The 16,562-nt window shown below is 43.6% G+C and overlaps 1 protein-coding gene across 1 annotated transcript; it reads right to left on the reverse strand.

Moving 5' to 3' along the window:
- Positions 1 to 3,191: 3,191 nt before the first annotated feature.
- Positions 3,192 to 16,449, reverse strand: LOC139457478 (uncharacterized). The gene is made up of 9 exons (XM_071238861.1): positions 16,294 to 16,449; positions 12,905 to 13,068; positions 11,726 to 11,824; positions 10,666 to 10,732; positions 10,433 to 10,516; positions 9,590 to 9,748; positions 7,208 to 7,343; positions 5,176 to 5,308; positions 3,192 to 4,616 (listed from the first exon to the last, which is right to left on the reverse strand). Exons 1-9 carry the CDS (start codon positions 16,447 to 16,449, stop codon positions 3,248 to 3,250), a joined length of 2,367 nt encoding a protein of 788 aa, XP_071094962.1. The 3' UTR covers positions 3,192 to 3,247.
- Between the last annotated feature and the right edge of the window lie 113 nt (positions 16,450 to 16,562).

Below are 16,562 nucleotides of genomic sequence, written 5' to 3' on the forward strand. Positions count from 1 at the left end.
CACATCGCGAAGACAGGGACCTTCTTCGTCTCATATGCCGAGAACCCTTTTTAACAAGTACTCGTCTGATACAGCTGTGGTTGCCCAATCGTCGTTTCAGCACCAGAATCGTCAGGAATCGGCTGAAAGCAGCAGGACAGAGGGCTAGACGAGTCATAAAGCGTCCCTTGTTGAGAGATCACCACAAAGCTGCTTGTTTAGCAGGGTGTATTGGGCGACAGAACTGGAATCTGAGAACTTGGAGATACATCCATTGGTCAGCCGAAAGTCGCTTTCTGCTCCACAGCACTGACGGAAGGACGATTGAACCCCCTTGAACATGTTTGGGATATTCTGGGGGGGGGGGGGGGGGGGGGGGGCGCATACAGTCACGAGATCCTCCTGTACAAGATTTACGCAAATTGGAAGCAGCATTGCATCAGGAGTGGTTGTTGTTGACCCATCAACAGATCCAACGTCTGACTGGAGGCATGCGACGTAGGGTGGAATGCGTCATCCCGGCACGTGGCGGTTTTACCCGCTACTGATCTGTTTCACGAGTCATGTCAAGTAGAGACTTTCAGGAAAATTTTCTTAATCCTGCAGATCCATGCTTTTTTTAGGTATTGTCTAAGGTTAAAAACAGTACCTGTGTTACGGTGATGTTTTTGTCATCATCATCATCATCTTCTTTATTTGTTGTCAAATGTTTGTTCTATCCGATGACATTGGTATCGCCCAGCTCCTGTGGTCAGTCATCCCATGTCAGATTTTTGCCATTTGTCATGGTTCAGAAACAGGGGTGTGCTTAACTTTTTTCTTTGTGTAATATGTAGCTGGAATATTCCTGAGTGGCGCGTTAAACAAAATAAACAAAAAAAGAAACCTACGTTATTATCAGTTGACAATCATTTTAGCAGGAAGCTTAGTGCACGGTGTCTATGATCGCTGAATAACATTGTGAAACATATCCCTACATAATATAGAATTGCACCGACGTGAAATGTACTACACTGTGTAAAACATTTAGTCCTGATACTGGTCTTGCCAATAACCATGACTTCGTTGCCTGTATGTGTCAACCCGATTCAATGGGGACTTGTTCGGAGCGTGTGTTGATACATGTTTGCGTCCACTGTTTAAAGGGTTTTACCGTATATTTGGACTCTCACAACCATAAATCAAATCGCAAGAGATACAGCGTTTGATGACAAGAGTGTGAGTGAGTGAGTATGGATTTACGCCGCTTAGCAATATTCCAGCAATATCACGGCGGGGGACACCAGAAATGGGCTTCACACATTGTACCCATGTCGGAAATCGAACCCGGGTCTTCGGCGTGACAAGCGAACGCTTTAACCACTAGGCTACCCGACCGCCCCTTGATGAGGATAAGTTCCGCCATAATGTCATGCAGCTTATCGCACACGGCGAAAAGGAATGTCAGTAGCGCCATAAATGTCTTAAACAACATGTATGACGTACCGCCTCCGTGGTCTAGTGGTAGAGGGTCCGCCAGGAGAGCGGAAGGTCCGGGGTTCGATCCCCGGCCGCGTCATACCAAAAGACGTTAAAAGATGGTACTTGTTACCCTGTCTGGCGCTCGGCATTAAGGGGCTAAAACAAGGACTGGTCGGCTCGGAGTCAGTATATTGTGTCTGAGTGGGTTATTCATGTTAAACTGCGGCATGGTATCTCAGTGTGCTAGCACTATGAATCGGCATCAGTCCGGCCTAGTACGAGCAGCCACACACACACACACGTACATGCACGTCACTGTATAAGTGCAATAATCTTGGACGCGACATAAACCCCATTTCACATCACCTCACCACATGTATGACGTCTTTGTTTTCCCTTCATGCGTGGCTTCATAACGTCATCAATCTAACTTTGCTGCAGAAGTTGCTGATGTGTACTTTCATTTCTTGTTTTAAAATCTTACTTTAGAAAAGATAAATGAAGTCTGTAAATGATGAAGATACCTTTTTTATAATATATTCATGCTTCGAATTGGTTGGTTCAAGGCCTTCTTTAATATATACTAACAAACAAAAATAACTGTGCTTCATATATAGTTCATTAAAAAAACCCATTTATTCTGAAAATATGCATCTTTCAAAAGATTACATGAAGACATCTCCTCGATTTTAAGGTCATAATACACAATTTGCACGTGCATGTTTGATGTGAGCATGTTACCCATACAATATGTTTGAATGTGAACCAGACACAATGATTGTTGGCTGTAAGGTGCTCATAAAAACACTTTTGTTTAACCGTAAATGGTGAACACACTGTTGGTATGCTACAAACAGGAACGGCACATAACAAAGTTGACCGACATTTTAATGTTCATCGAAACACAACATTATCTCTTTGCAGACGTTTTTCACAACACGGCAACACTCATGACTTCCCATGGGCTGCTCGTCCACGTGTGACGTCACGTCAACAAGAAAATCATATTCGGTTGGTGCATCTACTGAATCGATACCAAACCGCTCAGAAAATTTGTCGGTTCAGACCAAATGGAGGCAGAACCGTACAAAACTGATTGAAGGAGCACAGCATCCACTCCGACATCCAGCAATACGCCAAATTCTGCTTCTATGTCAGTCAGGTACGCCTAGCTTGGTGTAGACAGCATCTGAGATTCAGGTTGGTTGGTTGGTTTGTTGTTTAACGTCGCACTCAGCAATATTCCAGCTATATGATGGCGGTCTGTAAATAATCGAGTCTGGACCAGACAATCCAGTGATTAATATCATGAGCATCGATCCACGCAATTGGGATCAATGACATGCATCAACCAAGTCAGCGAGCCTGACCACACGATCCTGTTAGTCTCTTTTACGACAAGGATAGTCACCTTTTACGGAAAGCATGGGATGCTGAAGACCTGTTCCACCCCGGAATCTTCACGGGTTCACTGAGATTCAAGAGACAAGACTGGGACAGGATGCAGCTCAAAGATGAGTCAAGGTTTCATATGGACTGCTCTGCAAGGCTCTAAAGGCAGCGAAGAGAAAGTTTTAGCGACGCTTGCATAACTCCACGTCATCAGTTTGGGTTGGAAGTGGAATCAGAGCCAGGACTTCACCGTGATAAGTCAACACTTTTAACCACTGGGCTCCCCATCGTTCATCCTCAAACTGCTAAAATTAACAAACACAAACATTTAACAGAAAACAACAATTTATTAACAACCTCAAAACTGATAGAACATTGTTCACTTTCAGTGTTTACTCCCTCCAGTCCCACTGTGTTAGTGAGGCAGTCTCACTGCTGCACTGATGCTCTGAAACAAGTTCATCCCATTCCCTTGAGATGTAGTTGGTGCTGAGGAACCTTGGGCAATAGCCTGGGCTGGAGGTCTCACATAGTTATGTTGCGATCCCAAACAGGATGTATTTGGTGCTGAGGAACCAAAAGGAGCAGGACACTGCACTGGCGCTCTGACAGGCATATAAACGTGGTGGGGACCTGCATGGGATGTATTTGGTGCTGAGGAACTAAAACCAGAAGGAGGCTGCACTGGCGGTCTGACAGGCATGTAAACGTGGTGGGGACCTACATGGGATGTAGTTGGTGCTGAGGAACCAGGAAATCTGTCTTTACTTAGAAACCCAGGTTGTACCAGAGTCACGTTAGTGTGGAGGTTACCTCCCCTGACAGCCTGCCCAGAGGGACCCAATGTAGGTCTGCAGGAGGAACCAGTATTCACACAGTGGCCAGGATAAGAATGGATGTTGGTTCCACCACAGGGAGTCATATAATGCCTTTGAGGAGGTGGAATCATGAACTGATCAGAAGGTAGGGCTGTGTTGTTGTTGTTGAAGCGCGGGTACGCCTGCCGACTTCCTTGAGCTGCCATCTGTTGGGTGAAAGCGTGGTCACAGGCCTGGGTGAACATCTGACCCACGCCACTCGTGGATTGTCTGGGTTCCGTTTCTCTCACAGGCCGCTTCTTACGTTTGTATGGAGCTACTTCAACAGGAGACAGACCCCTCTTTATTGAGGGCTTGTCATCTGAAGCCCTTCTTACCTGCTGATTCTTCACGGACACTGGAACAAACGACAGGGAGGATGCTGGTTGCGAAACACTTGAACAGGTCTCGTTACTGGCCTGTGTTCTATGAATGATATCTCGTGCTACGACTCTGTCCGACTCTGCATGTTGTTTTGAAACTTCCACATCCTTCCTCGTTTCATACGATCCTTCATCATTGCTCCTAATTTCGACACTACTTGTGTCGCCCTCACAGGCCGACATTTCTGAAATGCTGCCTCCTGGTCCTACCCTCAATCTCTGTCCTTCCTGACCCCATCGGTCAGCACCGCCCACTCCGACACCATCTACAGCTGCAGGTGCAGGGAGGCCGAACCTGGGCAGCTGTACAAAGGGAGATGAGATGGGCGTCGCCATGGCTACATTGTCATGATACTGATGCAGTGTTTGTGGGCTGGGTTCAAGCAGTGGTGAGGAGATGAGGTGAATTCCTGTGGATGTATTTGTTTCTGAGTTTTTCTTCTTGCGTTTGTAGGGTATCACTGTTTCTGGCTGCCGTTGCAACTGGGACATGTCTGGTCTTGCCTGCATGGCCTTTCCACCAGTCCTCCTCTCAAACTGGATCCTACAAGAAGTAAGAATGAAGTGAGTGAATGTTGTTTTACTCAGCGGTCTGCAATATTCCAGCTATTTCATGGTGAGGTGAAAAGGTGTTTATATGTTCTGTTCAGAAGTGTTGAACTCTCCTTAACACATAGAAACATCTCCTTGACACATTTTTGTTTGTTTGTTTGTCGTTTAACGCCCCACTCAGCAATATTCCAGCTATATGACAGCAGTCTGTAAATATTCGAGTCTGGACCAGACAATCCAGATATTGACATCATGAGCATCGATCTACGCAATTGTTATATGATGACATGCATTAACCAATGTCAGCAAAAATGTTAGTGACCTATTACGACAAGCAGAGTCACCTTTTATGGCAAGCTTGGGTTGCTGAAGACCTATTCTGACCCAGACCTTCACAGGTTGCTTGACACATGGTTAGTGTAGAGAGTGAGTAAGGTTTTACACCGCTTTTAGCAATATTCCAATCGAACCAGGGTCTTCAGCGTGACGAGCAAACGCTTTAACCACTAGGCTACCCCACCGCCCCCATGGTTAGTGCAAGGGTGAATTACTTTGCGTTGAGTCGTCTCCCCTGATGCCAGACACCTCCAAAGGAAGGCAGCCACGATGCAGGCGTCTCAGACTTGTGATCAAACTTGGCACCGACACGGTTAGCTGGCAGCTTCTTTTTCTTTTCTCTCTCCACTGAAGAAAAACACATATAAGCACACTTAACACATTACAAGGAGGACACATTCTGAACAAACTGACATCCTTTACAAGTTTGACCTTGTGAAGTTCTACATGATTGGAGTCCATGCTTTCACAGAAGCACTGGACCTGACCTACAGCAACACCTGATCTACAGTAGGACCTGGATCTGGACCTGATCTACAGCAAGACCTGGAGTTGGACATGATCTACGGTAGGACCTGGACCACATCTTTTCGTAGGACCCGAACCTGATCCACAGTAGGACCAGGGCCTGATCTACGGTAGGACCGGGACGTGATCCTCAGTAGGACCTGGACCTGATCCACAGTAGGACCAGGGCCTGATCTACAGTAGGACCGGGACGTGATCCTCAGTAGGACCTGGACCTGATCCACAGTAGGACCTGGACCTGATCCACAGCAGTGAGTTGGACATGGACTGTCTTCAAACCAACATGATAAATCCTTGATACAGTGGTCCCTCGCTACAATGCTACCAATGGGGTCCAAATAATTGGTGGGCATTATAGACGATGAGCCGTTTAACCGAGGCCGAGGCGGGGGAGCGCACTCGACCGGGACGTGATCCTCAGTAGGACCTGGACCTGATCCACAGTAGGACCTGGACCTGGAACTGATCCACAGTAGGACCTGGACCTGATCCACAGTAGGACCTGGACCTGATCCACAGCAGGACCTGGATCTGGAACTGATCCACAGTAGGACCTGGACCTGATCCACAGTAGGACCTGGACCTGATCCACAGTAGGACCTGGACCTGATCCACAGTAGGACCTGGACCTGATCCACAGCAGGACCTGGACCTGATCCACAGTAGGACCTGGACCTGATCCACAGCAGTGAGTTGGACATGGACTGTCTTCAAACCAACATGATAAATCCTTGATGCAGTGGTCCCTCACTACAACGCTACCAATGGGGTCCAAATAAATGGTGGGCGTTAAAGACGATGAGCCGTTTAACCGAGGCTGAGGCGGGGGAGTGCACTCGGCCAATCTCACGATCTTCGCCTTGTCTCACACATTGCAATGATACAAGTTGTTTACTGTTCACAGTGTTAAAATACATATCCATTATGTTTTCGCCGTTTGTTATTTACAAGCCTTAACTGTCACATTCAATGTGAATGTAGCCTACTTACATGAAAATATCGATCAATAATGGTAGTAACAGACGCTATGAGTGAAGAGCCAATCACAATTCATTACACAAGTACAGAGTGATTCAGTGGCATTGATTGGTCATGTTGCTTAAAATACGGAAAACGAGAGTTTTGACCAGCACTATGCGCATTCATACACATTCATACAAATATAGATACACATTCAAGCCAGATTAATTGGTTTGATACGGTTACTTGATCCGAATCAAAAGGAATGACCACCGTGTTGTGACAGCAACTACACGTGAGTTGACAGTGTCGCCTCAAATTGGATTGCCCACTAATTAAGAATATAAACTTCGCTTGTGGTTCTCTTTTATTGCATGCATGCGCTTCTAAGGATGTATAGGGTGAAAAGTTAACTAGTAGAACAATCGTATTTCCGGGACTTGCCACGGATGTTTTCAAACAGATTATTAGAACTCCATTCAGCGATAAACGGTTGATTATGCAATGAGAAGCGTTATGTGCAAATGAACAACGTACAACAATACAATCATGTCTGTGTAAAGCTCTCAGTACTAAAAGTGTACATAAATTTTGGGAGCCATGCGTTATCGCTCGTAGTAACCGAGGTAGCGCTTTATCGAAGAGCACAATAGCGAGGGATCACTGTACATACTCTGTCACTGTCAGCCCTGGCATCCTGATCATCAAGCTATCCCCACTAGGTAGGTTAGTCTTCCTGTCCGTGTTCATCATACTTACAGTGTTTGTTATACTCCGGCAGTGACGGTCCTATCTCCCCTGACCCAGCATCCTCGTCTTCCTCCATCAACCAGGGGGGCGTGGCACCAGTGAACACATTGCCCTCCCCCACTGCTCCATCCTCCACTTCAGAAAGCTGGGGGGAAAAAAGCCTCAGCTTTCAATGGCAACAATTATTTATCGAAGTACTAGGAAAGTAGATCGAAAATATATTATTGTGGCTGAATGCACATGTAAACCATTCCACCCTGCCCACATTCAACATGTCCATCTCCTCATCATGCGTCACCTTTTTACAACACTAGGACAGATGGTGTAGAAATGTTTGTTTTCAGCAACATTGGAGCGACCATCTTGGTGAGGCAAGGGAGTTAACTGACAATACAAGTCCAGTTTCAGCCCTTGCCGAAATGGAGTTATATATTGGTTGGACTAACCAGTCTGTGCACGGTCCAATCAAAACCGGGTAATGAAATCAACATACGGTTTGAAAACTGCCATGCAGATTTCGGTAGACTGCAGGATTCGCATGTGTATCATCAATTTAGCATCAATATATATTTTCCATATCCTATCATGTTTTTAATCAATGGTCTCCAGTGATATGATGTACTTCGCACTTCTCATTTCAACAAGCATGAAATACTCATATATCCCACCAATATTGACATGTCCGGTTGTGTGCAATGCATTAGCTCCTGTGAACTATGTATTTGCAGCACTAAAAGAGTTATTACTCATGTTGTTTTGCCATCTGCAGTTTATGATAGAATATGTAACTTTATTAGTAATGAGTTGTGTTATTACTTAAACAATAATTAGAGAAGTAAGGGAGTTCTTACTTTACGTAGAGATCATTAAGAGCAGGGGTCACCATGAGGTGTACTGAGAAGTACAGCACCAATCATCTGATGATTTGAGTAGTAGACTGGAGTCTGGAATGCTACAGCACTGGCATGATCAGTAAACAACAAGTCCAGTGTAGCTCCAAGACAGTGAGTTGAAGAGTGAATGAGTTGAGTCATTTTCCACACATTAAAGAAATCTTCAAGTTTCAGCTTTTCACTCAGATCACAGCTGAAATCCCCAGTAACTAGGACATGTTCACATTCATGCTGCTTGGAGAGATCCTGAAGTTTCTGCATGAAATCAGTAAGTGAATGCGACAACCGTGTCCTTGACACTTTTGGAGGAACCTACACACAAGCAATGCAGAACTTGCCAACAATAACGAAAATGTATTCAATACTGCGAGATGACATTACATCACATAGCTGGACACTGTTCTTGAAACTTGTTGAAACATACACAGCAATACCATGTGTAGTGTCTCCTGGATAGACTTTATATCCTGGCAGGTCTCTTTCACTGTAATCATTGATGTGTGTTTCTGTGAAACACACATTATCAAGCACACCAACAAATTTAAACTGCGAGGAAGTAGGCTGGTTCGGGTGCCCCTGTTTATGTAACCGGCATGCCCTGCGAGGAAGTAGGCTGGTTCAGGTGCCACTGTTCATGTTACCACTACCCACTGCGAGGAGTCAGACTGGTTCCGATGGCCCTGTTCATGTGACTGGTACCCACTGTGAGGAAGTAGGCTGGTTCAGGGTGCCCCTGTTCATGTTACCACCATGCACTGCCACTTTGTGTTTTCATAATAATTCACCACATACCTTGACCAAGTTCCTTTGTCAAGTGGTATACATCTCAATTAGGTAATTATGGTAACAGTTCTCAGACAACCCTGCGTAGACGTTTTTGTAGACTATGTAAGCTGTTTCCGAGTTCTGCCCTTGCTAAGGAAACATTCGTAAAAACTCCCAAACTATCAAAAGGCACCAGTTTACCACTAGACCTATTTATATGCCAAATTTGGAAGAAATATTGTATGGTTTTCAAGATCTGTGCCAAGTTTGGTGATTTTCAGTGTAAGTCAAAGTTGTTGCCATGGAAACTCGAAAATTATTTTTTTTAAATTCCCAAACTATCAAAAGGCACCAGTTCACCACTAGACCTATCTATGTGCCAAGTTTGGTTAAGATATATCTCATGTTTTTTTTCGTTCTGCTCCTGAAACGAAATGTGACAGATGGACAGAAAGACGGACGGACGGCACCCATTCCTATCTTGATTATCGATCAGATTGTCTTCACTGGGGGCCTATATTTTGTTTGAGGCAAATGCCAGTGATATGAGAGGTGGAATCTATTTGGTCAATGGGAGGGACATAGAAAGGACATAATTCGATCAAGCCAAGAAATTCCAGCCTAGTTCGTCAAGAGTGGAAACTGGACAGTTAACTCCCTGAGGTACTGGGGATGCAATCTGACCAGAAATTTCCACAGCATGCATCGAATATGACATTTCCTGATGGCTTACCTTGTCGCTGTGACGGTTGATGGATGTTAGGCCAACTGCCTTGGCTGAAACTGTCTTCTTTCCTGGCACACTGACAGCATGGCAGTTGCCATGACTACTGGACATTCGGGGAGTCACATGACCAGGTGCTGAATGCTGGGATATCTGCTTTGTAGATGTCTAAAGAATTCAGGAAACTTCGAACAAAAGAGTCACGTGCAGGACGTACAATGCAATGTCAAGGCAGCCTTGGAAATTCCCGCTAATCCTCTAACCTGAGACTTCTAAATGTCATCAGTATATTACATAGTATCATACTTTGATTGTTTGTTCTTTAACACCTCACTCAGCAATATTCCAGCGATATGACGGCGGTCTGTAAATAATCGACTCTGGACTAGACAATCCAGTGATTGACATCATTAGCATCGATCCACGCAATTGGGATATGATGACATGAATCAACCAAGTCAGCGAGTCTGACCACCTGATCCCATTTGTCGCCTCTTACGACAAGTACAGTCACCTATAACGGCAAACATGGGTTGCTGAAGACCTAATCTAACCCGGATCTTCACAGTCGGTACATTACATACAATTTATGAATGAACTGCATTAAATTAAAGAAGCCTAATATATATCAAGCATTTCCTGACATTGGCTTTTGGATACTCTTGTTCAAATATACAATCCGCTCTCAAGTTATTTGTTTTTAAACATAATCAATCATGTGAAAATAATTAGTGGTTAAATAGACAGCCAGTGACACACAACCCCTCTGATGAGGACTTCAATCAGATGGATACAGTCAGGTTATCTCCCTTGACAGATGTACCAGCAGAATAACCTCCCTTGTTCACACACCTTGGTCCATTGAGTCTGCATCACAAAACTTCTCTTCGTCACCTGGTTTCTCTCCGCAGCCTGACTCCGAATCTTGCTCGCAACCTTGAACAGACGGAGCACATGCATCCTGAATACATCAACCAAATTAACATGAAATCTCACATTAACTACCATTTTGAAAACAGAATATTCTAAAGGTGGGTACCATTGTTTGTTTGTTTGTTGTTTAATGCTGTTTAATTGCCATGTACCTGTGAGAGCTGTGTCTTCACTCGCTGTCTGTACACGGTCACCGCTGTGTCAGCCTTGTTGCTGAACCTGCAACACAAGGGTTAATCAGTGTCTGCATCGATGGAGATGTGTCATGGCATGCGTGCCAGCGCTTAATGAAGCTTTGAAGCAATGAGTTGGGTAAAAAGGACGAAGGAAGAGAATCTATGGATGTCAACTTCTAGCTCGCCTTGGGATGCTAAATACAATGTTCGTTCCTGCTACATGATATTTAACATCCAAAAACACACTTACGCGATAACCTTTCTATTTCATGTATATAGCAAAGTTAGAAGACTTAATATAGCACTAGGGGGCAGTTGGGTAGCCTAGTGGTTAAAGCATTCGCTCGTCACGCCGAAGACCCGGGTTCAATTCCCGACATGGGTACAATGTGTGAAGCCCATTTCTGGTGTCTCCCGCCGTGATATTGCTGGAATATTGCTTAATGCGCCGTATTACCATACTCACTCACTCACTCATAAAGCAAAAGCAAAGCAAATATATGAGATTCATTCCTACCACTGGAGTGAGTGAGTTAGTTGGGTTTAATGCCGCTTTCAACAGTATTTCAGTTATATCACGGCGTGTCAGCTTAATGTGGGAGGAAAGCCCGAAGTGATGCAGGTCTCAAACGTTTACCACTTCGGTGAAACCCACGAGCACGGGTATGGTGCTGACAAACCTAGAAACATCATCGGGGCGAACCGGGATTCGAAGCCACAATCATAGGTTTCTGGCATGCCCAAGGGATGCAACACTGCAGTGCAAATCGCGGCGCCTTTGATGACTGGGCCACCCATGCCGCTCCTACCACTGGAGATATAAGTAGTTAGATTCCTGCTTGAAGTAATTGACATCTCTCATATATAAGTCTTCATATCAAGATCGAGTCTCAAAATAAACGCTTGTCCCCTTGTCCAAGACAAGTGAAAAGTTGAAAAGACCATTGAGTTGTGAGCTGACTAGTAGACTAGTCCGTGCTAGATGGACCTATTTGACGGGGGACCCTGAGATGCCATGCATGGACACCCAACTCACCTGTCTGCATCATCTTGACTGAGAATATATTTAGCTTTCTTCTTCTTGTCAATGATATTCTTCCAGAAAAACTCACCAGTCTTCTTCGCATGATCATCACTGTAACACAAAAGACAGCTGTGTAACACAATTGACAGTACTGTAACACAATCAACAGCAGTGTAACACAATCAACAGCAGTGTAACACAATCAACAGTACTGTAACACAATCAACAGCAGTGTAACAGAATTGACAGCAGTGTAACACAAAACACAGCAGTGTAACACAATCGACATCAGTGTAACACAATCAACAGTACTGTAACACAATCAACAGCAGTGTAACACAATCAACAGTACTGTAACACAATCAACAGCAGTGTAACAGAATTGACAGCAGTGTAATGCAAAACACAGCAGTGTAACACAATCGACATCAGTGTAACACAATCAACAGCACTGTAACACAATCAACAGCAGTGTAACAGAATTGACAGCAGTGTAACACAAAACACAGCAGTGTAACACAATCGACATCAGTGTAACACAATCAACAGTACTGTAACACAATCAACAGCAGTGTAACAGAACTGACAGCAGTGTAACACAAAACACAGCAGTGTAACACAATCGACATCAGTGTAACACAATCAACAGTACTGTAACACAATCGACATCAGTGTAACACAATCAACAGTACTGTAACACAATCAACAGACGTGTAACAGAATTGACAGCAGTGTAACACAAAACACAGCAGTGTAACACAATCGACATCAGTGTAACACAATCAACAGTACTGTAACACAAAACACAGCACTGTAACACAATTGACAGCACTGTAACACAATCGACAGCACAGTAACACTAAACACAGGACTATAACACAATCGACAGCACTGTAACACAATCGACAGCACAGTAACACAAAACACAGGACTATAACACAGTTGACAGCACTGTAACTCAAAACAGCACTGTAACACAATCGAAAGCACTGTAACTCAAAACAGCAGTGTAACACAAGAGACAGCACTGAAACAAGTCACAAAAATAACATAAAAAAACAGCACTGTAACCATGGTAACAAAACACCACTGCAACAAAAAACAAACAACACAGTCATGCAACAGTACTGTAACACAAAACACAACACTACAGTTAGTCCTCTATATGTGGCTGTACAGGCTGAAGCTCACCTGGCTAAGTGCAGTATAAGTCCACCATGTTTCACTGTACAGTCGTTCTCGGCCCGGTGTTTGCCGACCTCCATCTGACAGAAGTAACACCAGAACGTTGCTCCGTTCTCCCACCCCAGCGGCTCAACACCGGGGTTGTCAATACACACTCGTCCATCCTGTATCTGCAACATCAGATGAAGCCAGTGAATACCGGATTCATGAAAGAAGTTGGGACAACTGCCAATAAAGGCCACCATTTAAGTGTAACACACAGCCCGTCTTGGACCAGATGTTTATGAAAAATAACTTGGTTTTGGTAGGAATTATAATAGAACTATGCGATAAATCGCAAAGAACAATGAAGAACGAAGCATGGTTTATTTCACGATAAAACATTGTTCTATCATGACATCATTTCTGGAGAGTTGCATATACTCTCCCAACTTGATGACATCATATATTGGACGAATCACTTCTTCCTCACAGATGTAGCTGAGCTCCGCAGACAACCTACCCTAACACTGGCGACATTTGGATGTGCTCAGCGCCAAAACAATTTACCTAATAAACTGCATTCCTGTGCATAATAATGAAAATGTAGAAATTTTTATCAAGTTTTGCAGGTAAAATGGCTCTATCTCTAGCCTTTGGATAACCTTTACAATCAATCACCCTTTACGATCAATAGTGGCTTTTACATTACCCAAGCTCTATCCTTAGCTTTTGGATCCCCTATACGATTAATCAACCCTAGATTTATGATAGGGTTAGGTACCTGTTTAGTGGCTATTATAGATTCTATAGCGGCTCCTAATAGTCTTCACACAAAAAGGTCCAGAAAGCAGAACTAAATGGTTAAGTGTCGAATGTTTTGGCTACTGGAAACTCCTGAAACATTCATACAACTTTACAAGCCACTTTCACCTGCTACATTTATTCAGTATTCTACCATGAATTTGGAATTTACTCGATTCTGATTGGTCAATCAGAGGCTATTAAATCACAGCAAACCCCCTCTGATTGAAACAGCTGGTTTGACGGCCGCATCACCGCGGAAGCTAATATTCATAGAATAGTACTATTTTCAGTCATTGTCGGTAGGCATATTCAAATAATTATATCTACAATTACAGGTTACAAAATGCACGGATGCGGTTACTACAATATTCAAAGGATGTGTGGCAATACATTTCGTGCTGAAAACATGATAGAAATCTACAAAGGGAATGTGAGTGAGTGAGTTGGGTTTAACGCCGCTTTTAACAGTATTCCAATCTTATCACGGCGTGTCAGCTTAATGTGGGAGGAAAGCCCGAAGTGATGCAGGTCTCAGACGTTTACCACTTCGGTAATACCCACGAGCACAGGTATGGTGCTGACAAACCTAGAAACATAATCAGGGCGAACCGGGATTCGAAGCCACAATCATAGGTTTCTGGCGTGACCAACGGACGTAACTCTGCAGAGCGAATCGCGGCGCCTTAGACGACTGGACCACCCGTGCCCCCACAAAGGGAATGTATTTATGTTTTGGAGACAACAGAGAGCTTGGATTTTTTACGTTTTTCTATATACGACTGTGACGTCATATCTTTTGCGTCACAATGAGCGATATGACGTCATAATGGTGCATGCGATGTGAAGTGAAAGCCCACTGCCTGAGTATATACAGCGCCATATTTTGTTTGGTGATTCCGTTATTCAGATCGAAAACCCACTCAAAACACTGAACTCAACCCATGCCGCTTCACTCAGTATATTTGCTAACACCAAAGACTTCGCGTTTTATTTAGTCATGGTAGAATGGAGATAAACATACTGTGTTTTCAATGTAGAGCTAGGTTACCTGTAGATTTAACCGCCCTAAATTTAACATTTGAAAGCTCACACTGCGCGTTCGGTTCCAAATTCAATTTAGCGCAGTTAAATCTACAGGTAACCTAGCTCTACATTGAAAACACAGTATGTTTATCTCCTAATTATCCTTACAGTGTTCTCTATCACACTTTTCTGTCACAAACTCACCCAACAAATTATGGAATACCATGTCATTCATGAGTACCCATGAGTTTGACGTATCAACTCATTCCTCACCTCTCGGTTTCTTGTAGATAAAGGAATGGGAAAAGTGTGACAAATGGCATCAAGATCACTCGTAAGCGTCCGTAGACTAAAGTCACGAAAAACCAGCCTGCCTGTAACCTTCGAAAGTGTCACCTATTGGACCCTTTTCATTCAGTTCCGTAACGACGTAGGCATGACTAGATAAATTTGCACTCAGTTTCACAGTGTGGACGTAGCTCAGTCACAGGCTAACAATATGAAGGTCGCGAATTCTCACAAAAATTGGTTGCTTGTCTTTCGAGACACGTGAACAACGGCAGAGATCGTCCTGAAGAGAAGTGGTACTGTATTCTAAAGTTACTCCAACAGTTGCATATGTATGCATTGCTGCTTAACCCTTTTAGTTATATATATTTTTTAGGGGGAATTCTTACTAAAAATTGTTCTAAATTTCCTCAAGTTCTATTCGATTACGACAGGATATTTTGTTTATCTAAAAGAGATAGCCAACACATACCCCAACTCAGAACTAACCCGAAGGATCGGGAAGCCAGATGGGCTGTTTACTCGGAAAGGGTTACCTAACAAGAATGGTCGGAAAGGGGTACCACCAGATGGGGTGTTTCAGGGCTCCAGATAAGCTTTTGGTGTTGTGGGTATTTTACCCATGCATTTTAAAATCATTGGGTATCAGTAATTCTATCTGCGTATTAAAATTTCTGTTAGCCACTAGTTTTTACACATGTGGGTATTTAAGTTAAATATTTAAAAACATTATTCATCTAGTCCCTGCAAACTAGTGTCGTGTGGGTTCGAGAGCTGTATAGGACTCAAAAATACCACGATACTTCCACAAGAAAGCGTGATGGCAAATGATCATTTTTTACTATCATCGTGGAGTTTGGCAAGGTTGACGGAATGCCAACTTATAATTTCAAAATAAGTTGCTGATTTGCTGATCGAATTCGCAGGGTTACTTCACAATATTTTGATGATACGCACAAGGTTTATTTTTGTAGCATATCTGTAATGTTCGTTGCGTATTTGATACGCTTGGATTATATTTTACTGCGTATTTCTGCATTTCTGATGCGTATTTTACGCAGATACGCAGCTTATCTGGAGCTCTGGACTGTTTACTCGGAAAGGGTTACCTAACACGAATGGCATCAGGGCCATTTAGCTTTGCAACTGCGCCCGGCAAACTGCATTGTTGCTGATCAAGGATTTTTGTGAACAAGATGTTTTGTGTTGAAAGTGCCTGTGCTCAGCGATGGTCTACTGACAGTCGGACTTGTTTCATTGGCAATACCTAAGTCCCCACATCGTGTTATCGTAATTACCTTCTTCTCAAACTTCTTGAGTATATTTTGTAATATTTCTTGATGTCTTTTAGAGTAGATATGCTTCTTTCGTTTCTTGTGACTTATTTTACAGAGGTTGCAGTAGTCAAACTGCATAAACGATGTCGATTCGGTTGCCATTATTGCAATATACATTACTGTCTTCCACAGTTACTTCCCTTCCCCTATTACGTTCTTCAGCCATCGAACTTGCATTCAGACAACGCGACTTGTTCAAGTCGAAGATTCACAAACCGGTTAGAGATTGG

Source organism: Haliotis cracherodii, unplaced genomic scaffold (genome assembly GCF_022045235.1).
Source record: "Haliotis cracherodii isolate W230 unplaced genomic scaffold, xgHalCrac1.p SCAF_12, whole genome shotgun sequence".
In the NCBI taxonomy this organism is placed as follows: Eukaryota; Metazoa; Mollusca; class Gastropoda; order Lepetellida; family Haliotidae; genus Haliotis; species Haliotis cracherodii.